Raw genomic sequence first — 16546 nt, 5'->3', positions numbered from 1 at the left:
CTGTGGTCGGACTTCAAGATGTTGAGACAATTTGGAGCAGAAAGTATAAATAAATTGTTTGATTCATCACCCGTTTCAAGTTACAGTATTTCCCCACTTTTTAAGAAAATGCAGTAATTTTCTTTTCATATACACATTAAATTATATATATTTAACATCTTTAATAGCTATCTTTATTTCACTTGTTGCATTTGCTTATGTTACGATATCTCACTTGACATGCTGTATAGGATTCATAGAAAGTCTGAAGAATTACAACTCCTGCCTAAGGACATGGGCCCATCCGGAAGGTGCTTCCTGCACTAATATGTACGTACCAAAATATAGTGTGCTTTAACATATAACCAGTGACTCAGCCTTCATAATGAAAGAAACTTACTGCACACAGAGTACCAGTTGACAAACATTCAAATAGAAGATAGGTGAAATAAATGTGGGAAGTCCATGTAACAGGCCATTCTTCAATTAACAGCCTGTAAGGGTTAATAGAAACCAGTTGCATTGTTGTTCCAAACGAATTAATGACTAGCATGATTGTAGTTGGTCCAAATCATGTGTGTTTGTGATTGCTGATGACTGTTGGCGACAGTTTTAATGAGAATAAAGCAAAGTACCTTCTTTTTTAATTCCTCGGTCCACATAATATTTGGCTTATTAAGCATTGTAGTTGTGGCAGTTTAATGTGTAAAAATGAAATGATTTTTTTCCAAGTAGATTGTATGTTAAAAGGAAAAAAAAATGTCTGTGTTTCTCCCTTCCCCCATATTCCTTTGTATAAGCGTTCTTATGACCTTTCAGTTTCTGCAGTTTGTTCATGGGCATGGCATGGTCATGTAGACAGATGGGCTATATATGAAATTAAATACTCTGACAAAGGGTGTATGTCACTTTTTCTGTGTTTTATGAGTTGTAGCAGACTGACCTATATTTTAAAACTGATACTTCAGGATAAAAAATGCAACTGTTAAGCATGTAAATGTTGTATTAAGTTATTTTTAAGTCTGTCATGATAATTTCCCCATCTTTCAGAGTTGTGGTCATCCCCCCCCAAATTTGAACAGTTCTGCATACATTCCTTGGAGTCCCTTTGCCCTTCCCTTCAGCCCTTTCCCAATTTTGCCAATGCCAGTTAACATACACAGTAACATATATAAATTAAATATTCAGGTTGTTGGATTAGAAAACCAACTTAAAATTTATAGTCCTGTACCAAAGATCTCACTTGTTATGACAGGTGGGGAATTGATGTTAAGCTGCCCATAATTGGGAGCAGATAGGGAACCCAAATATATGGATTATGAAAGGAAATGTTTCAGAGATGTGAGATTTGTTCAAGTAAATAAGGTAAAGGTAAAGTTGTCCCTGTGCTTAACAAATTAAGCAGTAGGCCTTGAGGACATATGTAGATCCACATATACTTGACTTCAGTACAAGTAGGAGGTGAGCAGTCAGCTTCATGTCCTGGCCTCTTTACCCTGGGGGAACAGGTCCCAAGCACCCATTGGATAAGAGGATGGGTGGGCCCCAGAACTGGTCTGGACAACATGGAGTGAAGAAAAATCTTGCATCTACCAGAGCTCAAACTCCAATTTCTCAGCTATCCAGCCCATAGCCAGCTGCTGTACCAACTGCACTGTCCCAGCTCCTGAATACTTACAGCACAGTTGATTGTATTTTGGTCTTTTCCAGTTTGTAGAGCTGAATGGTATGTGGCTCACAGAGCCACGACAGGCATATGTCCAATTATTGAATGCACTCACTGGTCAGACTGTGACAGCAGAACAAGCACAGCAGCTATTGGAACGCAGATTTTCTCGTACTGCACACCGACGCATAACTACGTTGCTTTTGGTAGATGAGGTAATCACAGCCAGTTTCCTTTCAATTGCTGTTCATATCTCCTGGAAATGCATATCATAAAGTAATTTGCATGCAGAATTGAAACATCAGCATATTCAAGTTGCTTGTAAATCATGGAAGACAGGAAGAAGTACATCCAAGAGATTCACTCATAAGAACATAACTTTTAGTCTACTTCCCTGTTGCACACACCTCAGTTCCACAAATCTTGTGTTAATGTGATTTTTAGGTAATATAAATTTATAATCTAACAGTAAAATGCAATTTGGCTCAAGGGTTAATGTACTGGACTGATGTAAATGATTGTAGAGTAGCATGTTCATGTTGATTGGAAGAATTTAACCACATTTGATATCAAATTAAAAGCTAAAGTAACAGTTTTGCACAGTTGCCATTTTTTACACATACTCTAACTGAAGTTTCATGACAGAATTGCTTGTTTGATGCTAGTAGTTGCATGCATGTAAGGTAAGGTGAAGTTGTCCCTGTACTTAACTAATTAAGCACTACACAATGAAGGCATGTGGGGGAGTAGCTCCACATTTACTTCACCTTGTCAATAGCTGGAGGTGAGTGGTCAGCTTCATGCCCCGGCCGCTTTGCCTCTGGGTACCCATTGGATGGGAGAAAAAATCATGACCTTACTGGGACTCAAACTCCGACCCTTCCGTCATCCAGCCCATAGCCAGTCACTGTGCTGACTGCACTATCTATCAAAATATGGTCAATTTGATTGTGTTTTTCTATCAGGAGATGTCTGAGTAAATTTACAAATGTCTTGTTCCCATAGCAGACAGAGTATATGAATGAAAAATAGACCTTTTTTTTTTAGTTGGCTATTTAACAAAGCCATCAGAAGATTAATCTAAGATACATGCAGTTATTCATGCTGTAGGAACAAGGATGCATCACTGTTATGTCATCATTACAGAGTTACTGGGGTCTGTTTTCAATGTACTTCCAGTATTCATAAACTGGTAGGAAATTTCAAACACATTTACATAGGACATCTATTCCAGAATGTTGCCTGTGCAAGGTAAAATAACCCTGGTTCTTAGAGTGGGTGGTCATTATCTTTAATATTTTTCAATTATATGTTTTAAATAAATGTGCATAAGTGTGAGAGTATGAGACTTGTAGGCTACTTCTACTGTACAATTGACACAACTAGTTATTCAGTTTTCAGAAAACTATCTGCTGTTTACCCAGTCTGTTAATCAGAAAATATTTTGAACTGTTGCATCCTGCTTTGTATTAACTGACGTCAAAATCTACAGTGTAGAACAGTAAGGAAGGGCCAGTGAAAATGTTCGACTAGCAAATAATTTTTACATTCCCATACGTGGGATACAGGAAGAACAGCAATCAACAAGAGACTTGAACATTGGGTGTTTTTGGTAGGCAACAGCTTGGTAAACAAATTTGGGCAGGAGCATTAGAACTCTTGAACATGTGTTTTTTTGTGGTCCATGTCATGTCACATGCTCAATGTGTAGTGAAAGGAAAGTAGGTGATTAGTTCTTCCCCAAACTTCATGTAAGTTTTGTTATCTCCCTGCTCACCCTCTCAGCCATCCACAACCTACCTGTAAAGTAGTTCAAGTAATGAGAATAATTTATGGCTCAATATTATGGTCTTTTGGGTTATGACAGTGCATAGTCTGGTAAGTAACGCTTTGGAGCAATCTGTCTCCATATTGAGGGTACAAGTTCAGGGCAACAGGTTTTTCAGAAACACTGGTTAACCAGTAGCCAGACTACTCAAATGTTGATGTTGTGAAGACCTTGAAACTCTGTGATTAGCTTGTTATCAGTTTTATGAGTGCAGAATTTTGCTCACAAAATGCATGTTCTCCTTAAATAGTCCTATTTGGCCCCCAAGTAAAAGTGATTGTCCTACCCCTGATGTAGAATCATATGTGATGTAATACTTTGTAGTTCTGGTAAAAGGGTCCAATGTTTTGGAGAGCTCCACTGTCTCCATCATGATTGTAGGAATGACTATTGATCTACCCTGAAGATGTGAACTTAAATTCCCCCAGAATGTCAGAAGCTGAACTCTGAAGACTCTTGATTTTGGTAAAATTATTTTACAGTTGGATCTGCTGTGGACCCGGCGGCAGGATGTTGTTTACAACTTGTTGGACTGGCCTACAAAAACTTCATCATGCCTTGTTGTACTTACCATTGCGAACACTATGGACTTGCCTGAGAGGCTATTGATGGGGCGAGTGACCAGTAGACTAGTAAGTTGTGATCTTATACAGAGTGTCTCATAAAGTAAGTAAAAGTAAAGCTCTCCCTGTACCAGGCGTTGAAGGGCGATAGGATTGTGAGACGTTGAGGGTCCCACATTATCTAGACAGTCGGCTCAAAGATGACGGTAAGGTTGTCGGTCTTATGCGCCAGCCGCAGTTTACTCCCCAGGAAAATTATTTAATTTATTCCTGGTACTCATTTCTGTTGGAGGCTGAGTCGACCCCAGGACCATAGTGTGGCCAGGATTAGGTCAACTGAAAAATTCCAGTGACCTCATTGGGACTTGAACCCTTGATCTTCCGGCTTGTAGCATAGCCCCTCAACCAACTACACTAACACGTGCCCCCTCAGAGTGTCTCATACACCATATACAGTCAACTCTCAATTATCCGGGGGCGGATTAACCGGTTTGCGGCTTAACCGGGGCTACTGAGGCGTTTTTGAGGCTTATATGTTTAATATTCATTCACTTTTATTTCACATGGTGAGTTGTAACACTATTTTCGCACTAGTGTGAACCAAGCTTTGCATTCTTTGGTCCCATTATGCTAACACAATGTTCTGGGGTAAGGGTGAAAGAATGCAAGGATTTATGGAAAGTTTCAAGGACAGATACATCGCCCCAGTTAGTATCTTTGTATCGATCTTCAAGTGCGTTTGCAAAATGTCAGGGTGTAAAAGGAAGCATGTTGTGTTAAGTATCCAACAGAAAAAGGAAAATGCCGCAAAAAAGTAAACGACAATATTAAATTTTTTTAAGTGTTAAGTGTGAATATTCATAAAAAATGTTGGATGTTGTTGAAGACTGTGATTGAAATAACTAATTCATATTTCAGTGTAATGTAAAAAAAGTATTAAATAGGCCATGAGATGACATAAAAATGAGGTTGAATAAATTTAAATACAGGTAGGCCTATAGTATTATGAAGGTACAGTATTTCAGTACTACTTTTAATAAAATTTGTCTTAACCGGGTTTTCGATTAATCGTGATTTCTGTCCCCACCATTAACCCGGATAATCGAGAGTTGACTATATTACGGAACAGGTTCTGGATGTCAAAATAAGTAAAAATAAGTACACTGACTTCCTTAAGAAGTCATAAAACCATTCAGAAATATCGGCCTCTGCTATCACATTCTAAAGAAGCTGGGTTCCTTGAACATTTTGTTTGTGTCCTGTTGTGATTGTAGGGATCCATTTGACGCTGAACTTTGTCATGATGTTTACAATGTCTGACAGTCTTACTTTGAATATGTAGTATTGTACACAAACGCTAATACATGTTACATTTCAAGGCAACCTGGAGCAGTTTAAGCTTGGGAAAGCACTTCACATACTGAACTAGCATGAAAAGTGGCTGTAGACATGCATCTTGTGCTAGTAAAATGCAGGAAATGCTGCAGATGCTCTTAGAAGATACAAAGGAAAAAACCCTAATGGGGGTATGACTGATGTTTTATTTTTTTTGTATTGACTGCAGATGGGGCTGTTTCATGGAATGTGATGGGCTGTTGGTTTTCTTCATTCTCTATATAATGTTTGAATTGAAGAGCAGATTCTTGAGATCAAGATCATTGAAAGACAGCCTGCTGTCGGTACCAGATGTCTTGCACCCTATATATGTGGTGCAATCCAAAAATTCCCGAAATATATTAATACAAACTATTACATCTTACCTAGATCTTATTCTGCACCATCACCTTCAAAGTAGTCCCATTTGGAGCGCATACACCGGTCCCAGCGTTTCTGCCACTTTTCAGAATGCATCCTGGAAGTCTTCCTTTGTTAGGGCGTTTAGTACCGTCTGCGTTTCTGTTTGAATGTCCTCAACTGTATCAAATCTTCGCCCCTTCAACTTGATTTTCATCTTGGGGAAGAGAAAGAAGTCGCATGGAGCTAAGTCTGGCGAGTATGGTGGGTGGGGAACAACTGCCATCTTGTTTTTAGCCAAAAATTCCTGCACAATGTAAGCCGTGTGCAGTCGTGCATTGTCATGGTGGAGTACCCAGTCGTTCGTGCGCCACTTCTCTGGATGTTTTCTCCTCATGTCCTCCCTCAAACACCTTAGAACATCGCGATAGAACTCTTTATTCACTGTCTGACCAGGAGGGATGAACTCCTTATGAACAATCCTGTCAATATAAAAAAAACAGATCAACATGGACTTAATGTTGCTCTTGACTTGTCGAGCTTTTTTTGGCCGAGGTGTAGAAGGACTCTTCCATTGCGACGATTGCTGCTTGCTTTCAGGGTCATAGCCATAAACCCAACTTTCGTCACCAGTGACAACCTTCGAAAGAAAGTTTGGATCCTCTTGAAGCTGTTGCTGAAGTTCCCTGCAGACTTCCAAGCAATGCTGCTTCTGTTCATTTTGCAGCAGTCGTGGCACAAACTTCGCCGCAATCCTCCTCATGTTCAGTTCCTCTGACAGAATTCGTTAACATGTACAATAACTTAGTCCCAAGGTGTTACAGAGGTCTTGGATGGTCAGTCTACGATCTTGCAGAATCAGATCCCTAACTTTTGCGACACTTTCTGGTGTTTTGCCCGTTGACGGCCGTCCCGAACAATCGTCATCATCAGTCAATGTTTGGTCATTTTTAAAATGCTTATACCAATTGTAAGTTTGTGTCTGGCTTNGTATTTTGATGTACTCATAACCATTCGCGCACAAAATTCAAATTTTGGACACTTTTGGATTGCCCCACTTAGGTACCTGCCATGCTTAAGTACACTATGCATTACAAGAACAGCAGTTGTAACCCTATAGCATTCAGTCTGTGCAAGACATAGCACCACATGATGCACCTGCAACATGTATAATCTGTCAATGGATTTTGCAACTGTCATCTGAAGACCCAACGTTTACAGCAGAGGTTTTATTCATGGACAGATCAAGCTTTACTAGGACTGGGATCACCAGCATTCACAACAGATATATATGGTGACATGAAAATCTGCAGATGATTCAATATGGCTATCAGTGACTACTGACTCCCTCTGTGGTCTAGTGGTCAGCGTTCCTGGCTACAGATCCAGAGGTCCGGGTTTGATTCCCAGCTCTACCAGATTTTTTCTGAGTAGTGGGTCTGGAACGTGGTCCACTCAGCCTCATGATGATAATTGAGAAGCTATTTCAAGGAAATAGCGGCTCCAGTCTAGGAAACCAAAATTAAAGGCCGTGGGGACTCGTTGCGCTGACCACACGACACCTTCTATCCACAAAAGTTGGCACTAAACTTCACCGACAAGCGGCAGTCGCTCGGTAGGTTTGGTTTGCTTGCAGACTGAAATCATGGAGTTTTTTATCAGTGATTGCCTCATAGGTGCTGACATTTTGTGGGCACATTAACCTTTAATNGCTGCCACTGTCATTCATTTGTGACATTAGGACGGTAAAGGTTAATGGCTGTAATGAAATGAACTATGGAAGATGTGTCCTTCAATATGCATCTTCAGATGTGGTTTCAACACAATGGTGCTTCTCCACATAACACTTGGGAGGTGTCTGAAAATTATCCTGGGCACTGAATTGGTTGCAGACGTGAAGCTTCACTTTCCTGGTGTGCATGCTCACCTTACTTGAAGCTCCTTAATTTTTCTGTGAGGATGTTTGAAAACCAAGGTCTGTGCCTGTACTTTGTATTGGGAATGTCCCAGGTTCAAATCTCAGCCTGGAGATCATCTTTCTTGACAGTTTTTCATGATGTCCTTCAGTCCCTGGAGGAAATTCCAGGATAGTCCCTCAGGTTATTTTCAATTCATTATTTCATAATTATCTTGCCATTCAAGGCCATGTGTGTATGTGTATGTATGTGATCTGAGCTGTTGGAAGTGTTTTTAAATAAACCATAAATAAATAAATAAATCACATATTCACAAATTAAATGTACTGTTGACGCAGTTGTTATTTCTTCCATTATGTCCTTTATAACTGCTGCTTTTAGTCATAGATGTTTCCAGGGAGGTTTAAGACTTTTTAAGAAAGCAATAACATTACATGAAAAGTTGATCATGTTAAGAATATGGTGCTGTGGGCATGTGTTTTGAATGGGGAAAAATAATATTCCTTTAAGAGAATAGAAAGGTGTCAAATAATTATCGTGGAAAACAAGGATCAGGTGCTAGATGGAAAGACCAAGTGCAGGAAGATATAAAGGAGAGTAAGGAAAGAGAAGTGCACATGGCTGGATAGAAAAGAATGGAGAACAGTTTTTCGTAAGATAGTACACTCTAATGGAGACACCAGTGAATGATATTAGTCTATAACTGCCATGCCATTGTTCAGATGATCATTCTGTTACAAACTATAATATAATTTACAACATATGTTCTCTTTGTTGTGGGAACCTCAACATCTCACAACCTTATGGGCCTCCACGGCCTGTTACAGGGATACCTTTACTTATTTACTTACGTTCTCTTTGTTACCAGTAATTTTTATTTTTTGCTACATAAGAGTTTTATTTCATGACACAGATTTATTAAACCTTCATATACTGTTAAGCTTTTGAGAATTTTGTGAATATTGTATTGTATATTTTGTCATATCTTAAATAGGATGTCTGATCTGTACCCTAGAAGATACAAAATGAATGCATTAGAGGTTCCTCTTGCATTACTTTCTGAGATGCATACCTGATAAGAACCATATCTTAGTTGTGTGTCATATTTCCTTGAAGTTCAGAAGTAAATTCTTTTGTTTCATTAGGGGCTGACAAGAGTAACATTCCATCCCTACACTCACAAGCAGTTACAAGAGATTGTTATAGCACGACTCAAAGGTCTGCAGGCATTTGACTCTGATGCTATTCAGCTGGTGGCTCGGTAGGTGAAGTTTTATCATCGGTAAGGATTATACATAGAGGATTTGAGGTCCTCAATATAGTAGTTATGAAGAGTCCTCTTCTGGGGATATAATATCGTATAGCCCATTGAAAGTCAGCTGGCATATTTGTCTGAAATATTACCTGACTTTCAGTGGTCTACATCGTGTTTTATCCCAGAAGACAGGATTCTCTATTATGCAGAGAGGTTTATTTCTTCATTTGCGACCTTCTTATCGCCAGTTCTTTGAGTGGAATGCTGGCTAGAGAGCAGCTCCTTCCTGGTAAGACTTAAACACATTCCATCATGGATCTTATTGGAAGTCATGATTTTGGTCTGTGATTTTAGTACGGTTACTTACCTGTATCGTAATAGCTGCTGAAAATGGTGTCTTTCAATATCCAAGATATTACAGTAATGTAATGCAACACATTGAATGTCACCCTCAATGATTTCTAGAGTAACATTCTACATAGGAAAGTCATCAAATTTTAATTATCACCCAGAAGAAACAGGCACAGGTACAAGAAATTGTGTGTGAGTTAGTCCTCTACATATGCCCCCTGCAAGGCCACACATTTTCCATAACGATGCATTAGCTGAATTCTGTTGTGCGATCGTTTGGGTCAAATGACTCAATGCAAAGGATATTCATAAAGAAATTTTTCTTGCTTATGGTGGGAAGTGTTTATTGCCTAAAATGGTTCACAAATGGGTGGAGAAATTATCTCAAGGGTGTTCAAAAATTACAGATGATGCCCAACCAGGTTGTCCTGTTGAGATTGCGACAGAAGAAACTGTACAGCAGGTGGAAGAGTTGATTTGAGATGACAGGAGGATAATGATTGACGCTGTAGTAACTGCACTAGGGTGTTCCAGTGGTATGGCATACAGCATAATACATGATCATTTGAAATTTCAGGAAGTGCATGCATAGTGGGTGCCCAGAGAACTGCAGGATTGAGAAAAAAATAAGTGAATGGGTCTGTCCTTACAACATCTCTTACAGTATGCAGATGAAGGGACATATGCTTAACAGGATTGTTACTGGGGATTAATCATGGGTGCATCACTACCAACCTGAATCAAAGCATGCTTCAATGAAATGGAAATATCCCAGTTCACCTTCAACCAAAAAGTTCAAGGCTATGAGTATGCCATTAGCTGGAAGGTAATGCTTACCATGTTTTGGGATTCTCATGGAGTACTGTTAGCCCATTTTCAGAAGTGTGGTGAAAATGTGAATTCTGCATCATACTTTGAAGTTCTGTTGGAGCTTCAGGATGCAGTTTGCAGAAAACCTCCAGGTCAACTGGAAAGAGGGGTATTGCTTCATCATGATAATGCCAGACCCTATACAGCCCAAGCAACCAATGAGAAAATTCAAGAACTACTGTGGGAACTTCTTGAACATCCACCTTACAACCTGAACTTGGCCCCTAGTGACTGCCATATGTTTGGCCCGCTGAAACCACCTTGGTGGCAAACATTTCACTGATGATGAAGAGGTTGAAACAAAGATGCAGAAGTGGCTGAGAGAGCAGTCAAAGACTTCTATGCTGCAGGTTTCGACGCACTGCTAAAGCGATGGGACAAGTATATCAGTGTTGGAGGATATGTCAAGAAATAAATGTTTTTTTCCATGTTTGAATGTCACATGTTTCACATTTTGTATCCATTTGTGATATATTTACTGACTCCCTCGTACATTTCATTCATGGTGTTTGAATATTTCCTGCATGCTTTCTGGAACATGTATTTATTTTGTTTAAATTATTCTGTTTTGTGAATGAAGATTGTAATGCTTTATTGTCAGAAAAATTTTACTGGCCACACTGGGCCTTTTTAAATAAGGAGACAGACAACAGATCAAGTACACACTAAAGATATTCCATTTAAGAGGGAGAACAGGTTCATAGAAATGGGAAATACATGGAAATGAGCACTGGATACTGGTTGTTGCTGCAGAAAACATGAAAAGTATGCAGGAAATAGTGAAATACAATGTTTAATAGCTTTAAAATTGCAGGAAGGTGGCAGCTGTATCAGGAGATGCAAGGCGAGCTCTAGACATCTGCCGACGAGCTACTGAACTTGCAGAAGGGGACACAGAGGACAGTGATGGAACAGTAACAATGCAACATGTTGACCAGGCACTGGGTGAAATGATTGCTTCTGCAAAAGTCCAAGCCATCAGGTAAACATTTGTAGGATATGAAATTCCCACAGCAGTTGTTAGGAGAAATTCTGTCTTCTGGGATATAAAATTGTGTAGTCTGGTGAAAGTCAACTAACATTTTGGAGGAACATGTCACGTCCACCTTCAGGATCAAAGAATAGGCTGAGAGAGAAATCAGGCAGTGAGCAGAACAATTTGCTTATGAAAAACCTTGGATTGTATAGAAAATAGTAGGGAACCACAAGACAACATGTCAGTTCCCATTGGCTCCCTCTGAGACCCTGGGAGAACCAATAGGAGACAAGAGAAAAATAACGGATCAGCCCTTAAAAGGGCCATTTGTGAAAACCCTGGGATTGTGTAGGAGAGAAGCCATAAGTGTGTGAGTAGACAGAGAACTGGGAAGGGTGGGAGAGAATGCTGTGCAGGATCTCACAGAGAACTGGGAAGGGTGGGAGAGAATGCTGTGCAGGATCTCATATCCAGCAGAAATAGAGCAGGGAGGCCAGGTGAGGAGGAATGGCTTGATCTTCAGCCCTTATGGTTGAGGTGTGTCGTTCCCCTGAAATGTGGGTTGAGTTTCGGCAGACAGCATGGTGTTATATACCAAAAAATAGAACTCTTCATAAGGTAAATGTTTGCAGACTACTTTATCCATGGGATTTGAGGTCCTTATGACAGTGGTTATGGCAAGTACTACTGTCTTCTGGGATGTTGTGTTACATAGCTTGGTAGAAGTTTACATTCATTTTGGAGGAATGTATTGCCTCCATCTTCAGGGCTGAAGAGTAAAACAAACAGTAATGCCCTGTTTGCTGGGCTTTTATTTGTCCTGCTTTTATTATCTTCCCTTTGGTTTAATTAATTTAACCCTTTGCTTGCCAAGCTCTGCCATAGACTGCCTGCTAGAAGAATCAGGGCTGCTTGGGGTTGAACAGAGTTGCACAGAAAACCCACAGTTCCTCTCAAATGATCTTCAGATGATCACAAGTTTAGAACAGACTGATCTGTGTATAGCTTGCACCTCATTTGGACTGACATATGTGACCTCTACCCACATAATTATTGTATATCTTGTATCATATTTGTGCAGGTACTGTAGCAAAATGGAACAGTTATTTTTGCAAGCAGTTGCAGCCGAGATTCAGCGTACAGGTGTTGAGGAGACAATATTTGAAAATGTTTACATCCAGTTAAAGACTCTCTGCGTATTTGATGGTAAGTAGCAGGTCGTCTAAACAAGAGTAAATATTAGATAAATGTACAGAATATGCTGTAACAGGAAGGTGGTTGTAATGCTGTAACAGGTGCCTAGGTTATATTATATCAAATAAGGCTTTGGGAATGTCATGACCTGTTTTATATTGCTATTTGCCATTTTCCTGGAAGGAAACCTTGTAAACCTCTTTTTCTTTTTATTGCTTGTGGGTTGGGACTAAGTCCCTTGTACTGCGGCCACTTCTGGCCTATTGTACCAGCCCCAGATGATAGGTGAGGGTGATTGTGGAGAAATTGGTGGAATGAAGATTGGCAGGGGAAAACGAAGTACTCGGAGAAAACCTGCCCCAGCACCACTTTGTCCACCACAAATTCCACTTGACCAGGCCTGGGATCAAACCCAGGCCGCTACGGTGGGAAGCCAGTGACTAACCACTTGAGTTATGGCATGGCCTTGTAAACCTTAGTCAGGATAAACAGCCTCTGTGTCTAAATGTGACACATGTAAAAGTAAGTAAAGGTATCCCTGTAACAGGCCGTGGAGGCCCATAGAGTTGTGAGATATTGAGATTCCTACATTTTCTAGACAATCGGCTCATAGATGGTGGCAAGGTTGTCTACCTTATGCTCCGGCTGCCCTTTACCCCCAAGAATATTCCTGGAACTCATTTCTGTTAGAGGCTGAGTTGACCCCAGGGCCATAGTGTGGCCGGAAGGATTAGGTCAATTGAAAAAATCTAATGACCTCATCAGGATTTGAACCCGCGACCTTCCGGCTTGTAGCACAGTGCCTCAACCAACTACACTACCGCGTGCCCCCTAAATGTGACACATATAAATATTAATTGTAATATTAGATAGAAGATTGTGGTTCAGTGAAACATTTTTCTTAGTATGCAATGAAATATTGCTAGTTCACAAATCAGTGACCCTGAAATTATGCAGATTTCATTTAATTTTGAAGTCACAAGCAAATGCATTTGTCACTCACTCTCTTGTTGATATGCTGGTTGCAAGAATTGTAGACTACAGCAGAATGCTGATTGGTGATCCTTTTAATGATTTGCTCATTGTGACATGTTTCTCATGAATCCAGGAAAATTTAGGGACATGACCTTAAATTAAGATGCAGTCTCTTTCCTTCCAAGCCCTTCTTGACATACACTTATTGTCCAATGCTGTATACCATATTGGTCACAAAGCAAAATCAAGTTTACAGATTAAAGGAACTGAATGTTGATGTTTCAGGTCATACAGTGCCATCAGTTACAGATTCCCTTGGGCTCTGTGCACGTCTTGGAAGCTGCCGCCTGCTTCTGACTGAACATTCTAGAGCAGATGTGTATCAGCGAATTTTGCTGAATGTCAGTTGTGATGACATTTACTATGCCTTGAAGGTTTAGTGATATCTTGTGTAGATAGAAATATCAGGTATTGGAAATATGCCAGAGGAATATGTGATGGTTATGTAACATTTGGTATTCTGGTGAAATATTTTGTTATGTATTTGGTATGATTTAGAATGAAATAGGAACTTACTTTATTTATTTTGCATGTAGTAAGTTTTTGTGACTGGTGATAGATTCTTGTGATCATGGTAATGAACCTTCTGGTTCCATAAAATGAATTTCATGAATACTTGACCAATACCTGATTCTGAAGAAGGACATCACTTCATTTGGATGCTGTAGGAAGTTTATGTTATGTTTTCAGAAGTCTTGATCTAGTAATTTGTGGCAACCATTTACTTTTGCTTGTGTTTATACACATTTAACCTTTAGGAGAAGGCATTTAAATCTCCAGGATACTGGCTGAGGTTTTTAAATGCCCTTACATATCCCAGATGCAGTGGTTCAAAAAATAAGCAGTATTTACTGCATCTTTAAGATATAAGCCCCAGATAAAACTGGATTGTTAAAAATCAACCCATTTACCTATATATGAAGTCTTTAAATGACTATTCTGTATATACGCACATGGTTTACATTTTTCTTTTATCATCTTTATATGCTCACTTCCATCTGATTTTATATTTAGCACTGAAATGTGCCACAAACTTTTGACAACTATATGCTGGATGGTGGTTGTATCTGTGTATGGTATGATCGTCCCCTGCTTTGACATGAGAACTACCATAAAGATAACTGCAGACCTTCTATACAATGATTCTGCTCTTCTGAGAATAGAAAGAGTGGGTATACCATACAATAATAGTCACTTTTCATTCCCTTTTAGGTTTGGTGTGACAGGAATCAAATGACAAGTTCATTGTATTTCAAACTCTCCACCATGCAATTTGAGTTTCATGTCTCTTCTCTGATACTATATAAGAACCATGTTTGTCATATAGCAGTTTCAGATGACAACACTTGGATGAAGATGAGATTAAGCTAATACTGGACAGTGACTTAGAAGTGAGTGAGGAATCTCTGATGAAACAGATGAGGAGAAAGATGACATGACAGAAGAAGCTCTAGTTCTGCCCTTCCTGGGAGTACACAAGCAAAATCTTTTAATGGACCAGTTAGCTGGGTGTGTCCATGACAACACAAATAAAACTTCTGACGATAAGGTGATACCGACCCCACTTGCACCACAAGGGGATACTGAAGTGGAGACAAGTCACGGGTCAGACCAACAGTAACATCCATCCATTCACTGGTGACATGGGCAATAGACAAAATGTGGCATCCCATGTAAATGAAGACTGGACTGCATTTAATGATTTCATGTTGTATTTTGCAGCTGTTATCACTTTGTTGCTAGTGGAGACTGATCGATATTACCAACAGTACTTGTACTTCCTTGACAGTGGACTTTCTCCTATACCTGACATCACTGAATCTGAAGTGTTTCGGTTTCTGCAATTATTATCCAGATGGGACATGATACATGACAACCTGAAAGACTATTGGTCAGTTACTGAACATTTCTTCTCACATTTTTATGATAAAACAGTGAGACTTGACAAGATTTCTTCCCATTCTTAGATTTATCCACTTTTCAAACAGTGACAATCCTTTTAACAGTAACGACCCAAACTATGACAGACTGGAAAATAAGACAAATTTTTGACATACTAAGGAATGCATATTCAAAATATTACACTCTGTCAGAACATCTTGCTATAGGCAAAGTTATAGTACTTTTCAAGGTACAAGTAATTTTTGAACAATACATACCCAAGAGACAGAAATATTTTAGAAACAAATTTATAAATTCCAGAGACATGGTAGCAAAACACATAACTGTGAAACAATTGACAAAAATGTTGAAGAACATGGGCATAAGCCATACACGGACAACTTCTGTTAGTTGCCAGAGTTATTCAGTGATCTGTCACAAAAGAAAATCAGTTGTGGGACAGTTGGACCTTAGAGAAAGGGCATGCCACAAAACAAACGATTGGGACCAGGTGATATTCATTGTAGGACAATAGATGGCATGACATCAGTGGTCTGGAGAGGTAAACATGACATAAACATACTGACAAATATGCCCATTACACCAACAAACCATAACTTCTGTGAGGACTTTGGAAATGCTATAAAGCCAAGAATTATACAGGACTACAACCAACATGTGAGATATGTAGACAAAGGGACCAGAATGGTGAACAGTTACATGATGCAGCACCACACATGAAAATGGACAAAAAATTATTTTCTTCAGTAGATGGGCTTGAAAATTTTGAACAGCTTCATTCTCCTGACTTCATGTTATGCTAGAATGACTCACAGACATTTCAGAGTTGCCCTCTTGCAGAATTTGATTGAAAAGGCTAGTAGTTTATGTTGTCCATGTCAACCCTTGGGCAGACCAATGGTTTTGGAGAAATGGGCAACCAGGCTTGTGATGAACTTAAGTAATCATTAGCCAGTTGATCCTCCAGACTTTACTGCTGTTTCCCACACAAGAAATAAAGAGGAGGGTAGAAGTAAAGTATAAGGATTGTGAGATGTAACTTTGTATTGGCGAGTGCTTTGAAGCGTACCACACCAAATCCAAGGCATTATGCAGAATGTAAAGGTGTTGGGAATCTTAGGACATTGCCTCCAAAGAGGTATGTAAAGGAAAATATTTATTTTGTATATTTCTTGCAAGGCAATCAAAGTAATACCAAGAAGACCAGCTTATGGTCTAGTGGGCCAAGAGAAAGTATAATTTAAAGACCAGCATATGGTCAAACAGTCTTCTAAAGG

At 39.5% G+C, this 16546-nt stretch overlaps 1 protein-coding gene across 2 annotated transcripts in view; it reads left to right on the top strand.

Annotated features, from left to right (window-relative positions):
* The window catches only part of LOC111875618 (origin recognition complex subunit 1), a 42572-nt gene extending 26276 nt beyond the window's left edge, over positions 1–16296 (top strand). For both annotated transcript variants that reach the window (XM_023871999.2, XM_033755879.1), the window contains exons 10-15: positions 1690–1860; positions 3956–4105; positions 8832–8947; positions 10977–11144; positions 12220–12344; positions 13593–16296. In XM_023871999.2, the coding sequence (XP_023727767.1) occupies positions 1690–1860; positions 3956–4105; positions 8832–8947; positions 10977–11144; positions 12220–12344; positions 13593–13747 (885 nt within the window). In that variant the 3' untranslated portion in view covers positions 13748–16296. The remainder of the gene's footprint in view (positions 1–1689; positions 1861–3955; positions 4106–8831; positions 8948–10976; positions 11145–12219; positions 12345–13592) is intronic.
* Positions 16297–16546: the final 250 nt, after the last annotated feature.

Source organism: Cryptotermes secundus, unplaced genomic scaffold (genome assembly GCF_002891405.2).
Source record: "Cryptotermes secundus unplaced genomic scaffold, Csec_1.0 scaffold50, whole genome shotgun sequence".
Taxonomy (NCBI): domain Eukaryota; kingdom Metazoa; phylum Arthropoda; class Insecta; order Blattodea; family Kalotermitidae; genus Cryptotermes; species Cryptotermes secundus.
Note: the sequence above shows the minus strand (reverse complement) of the source record. Positions and strands in the feature narration are given on the sequence as shown.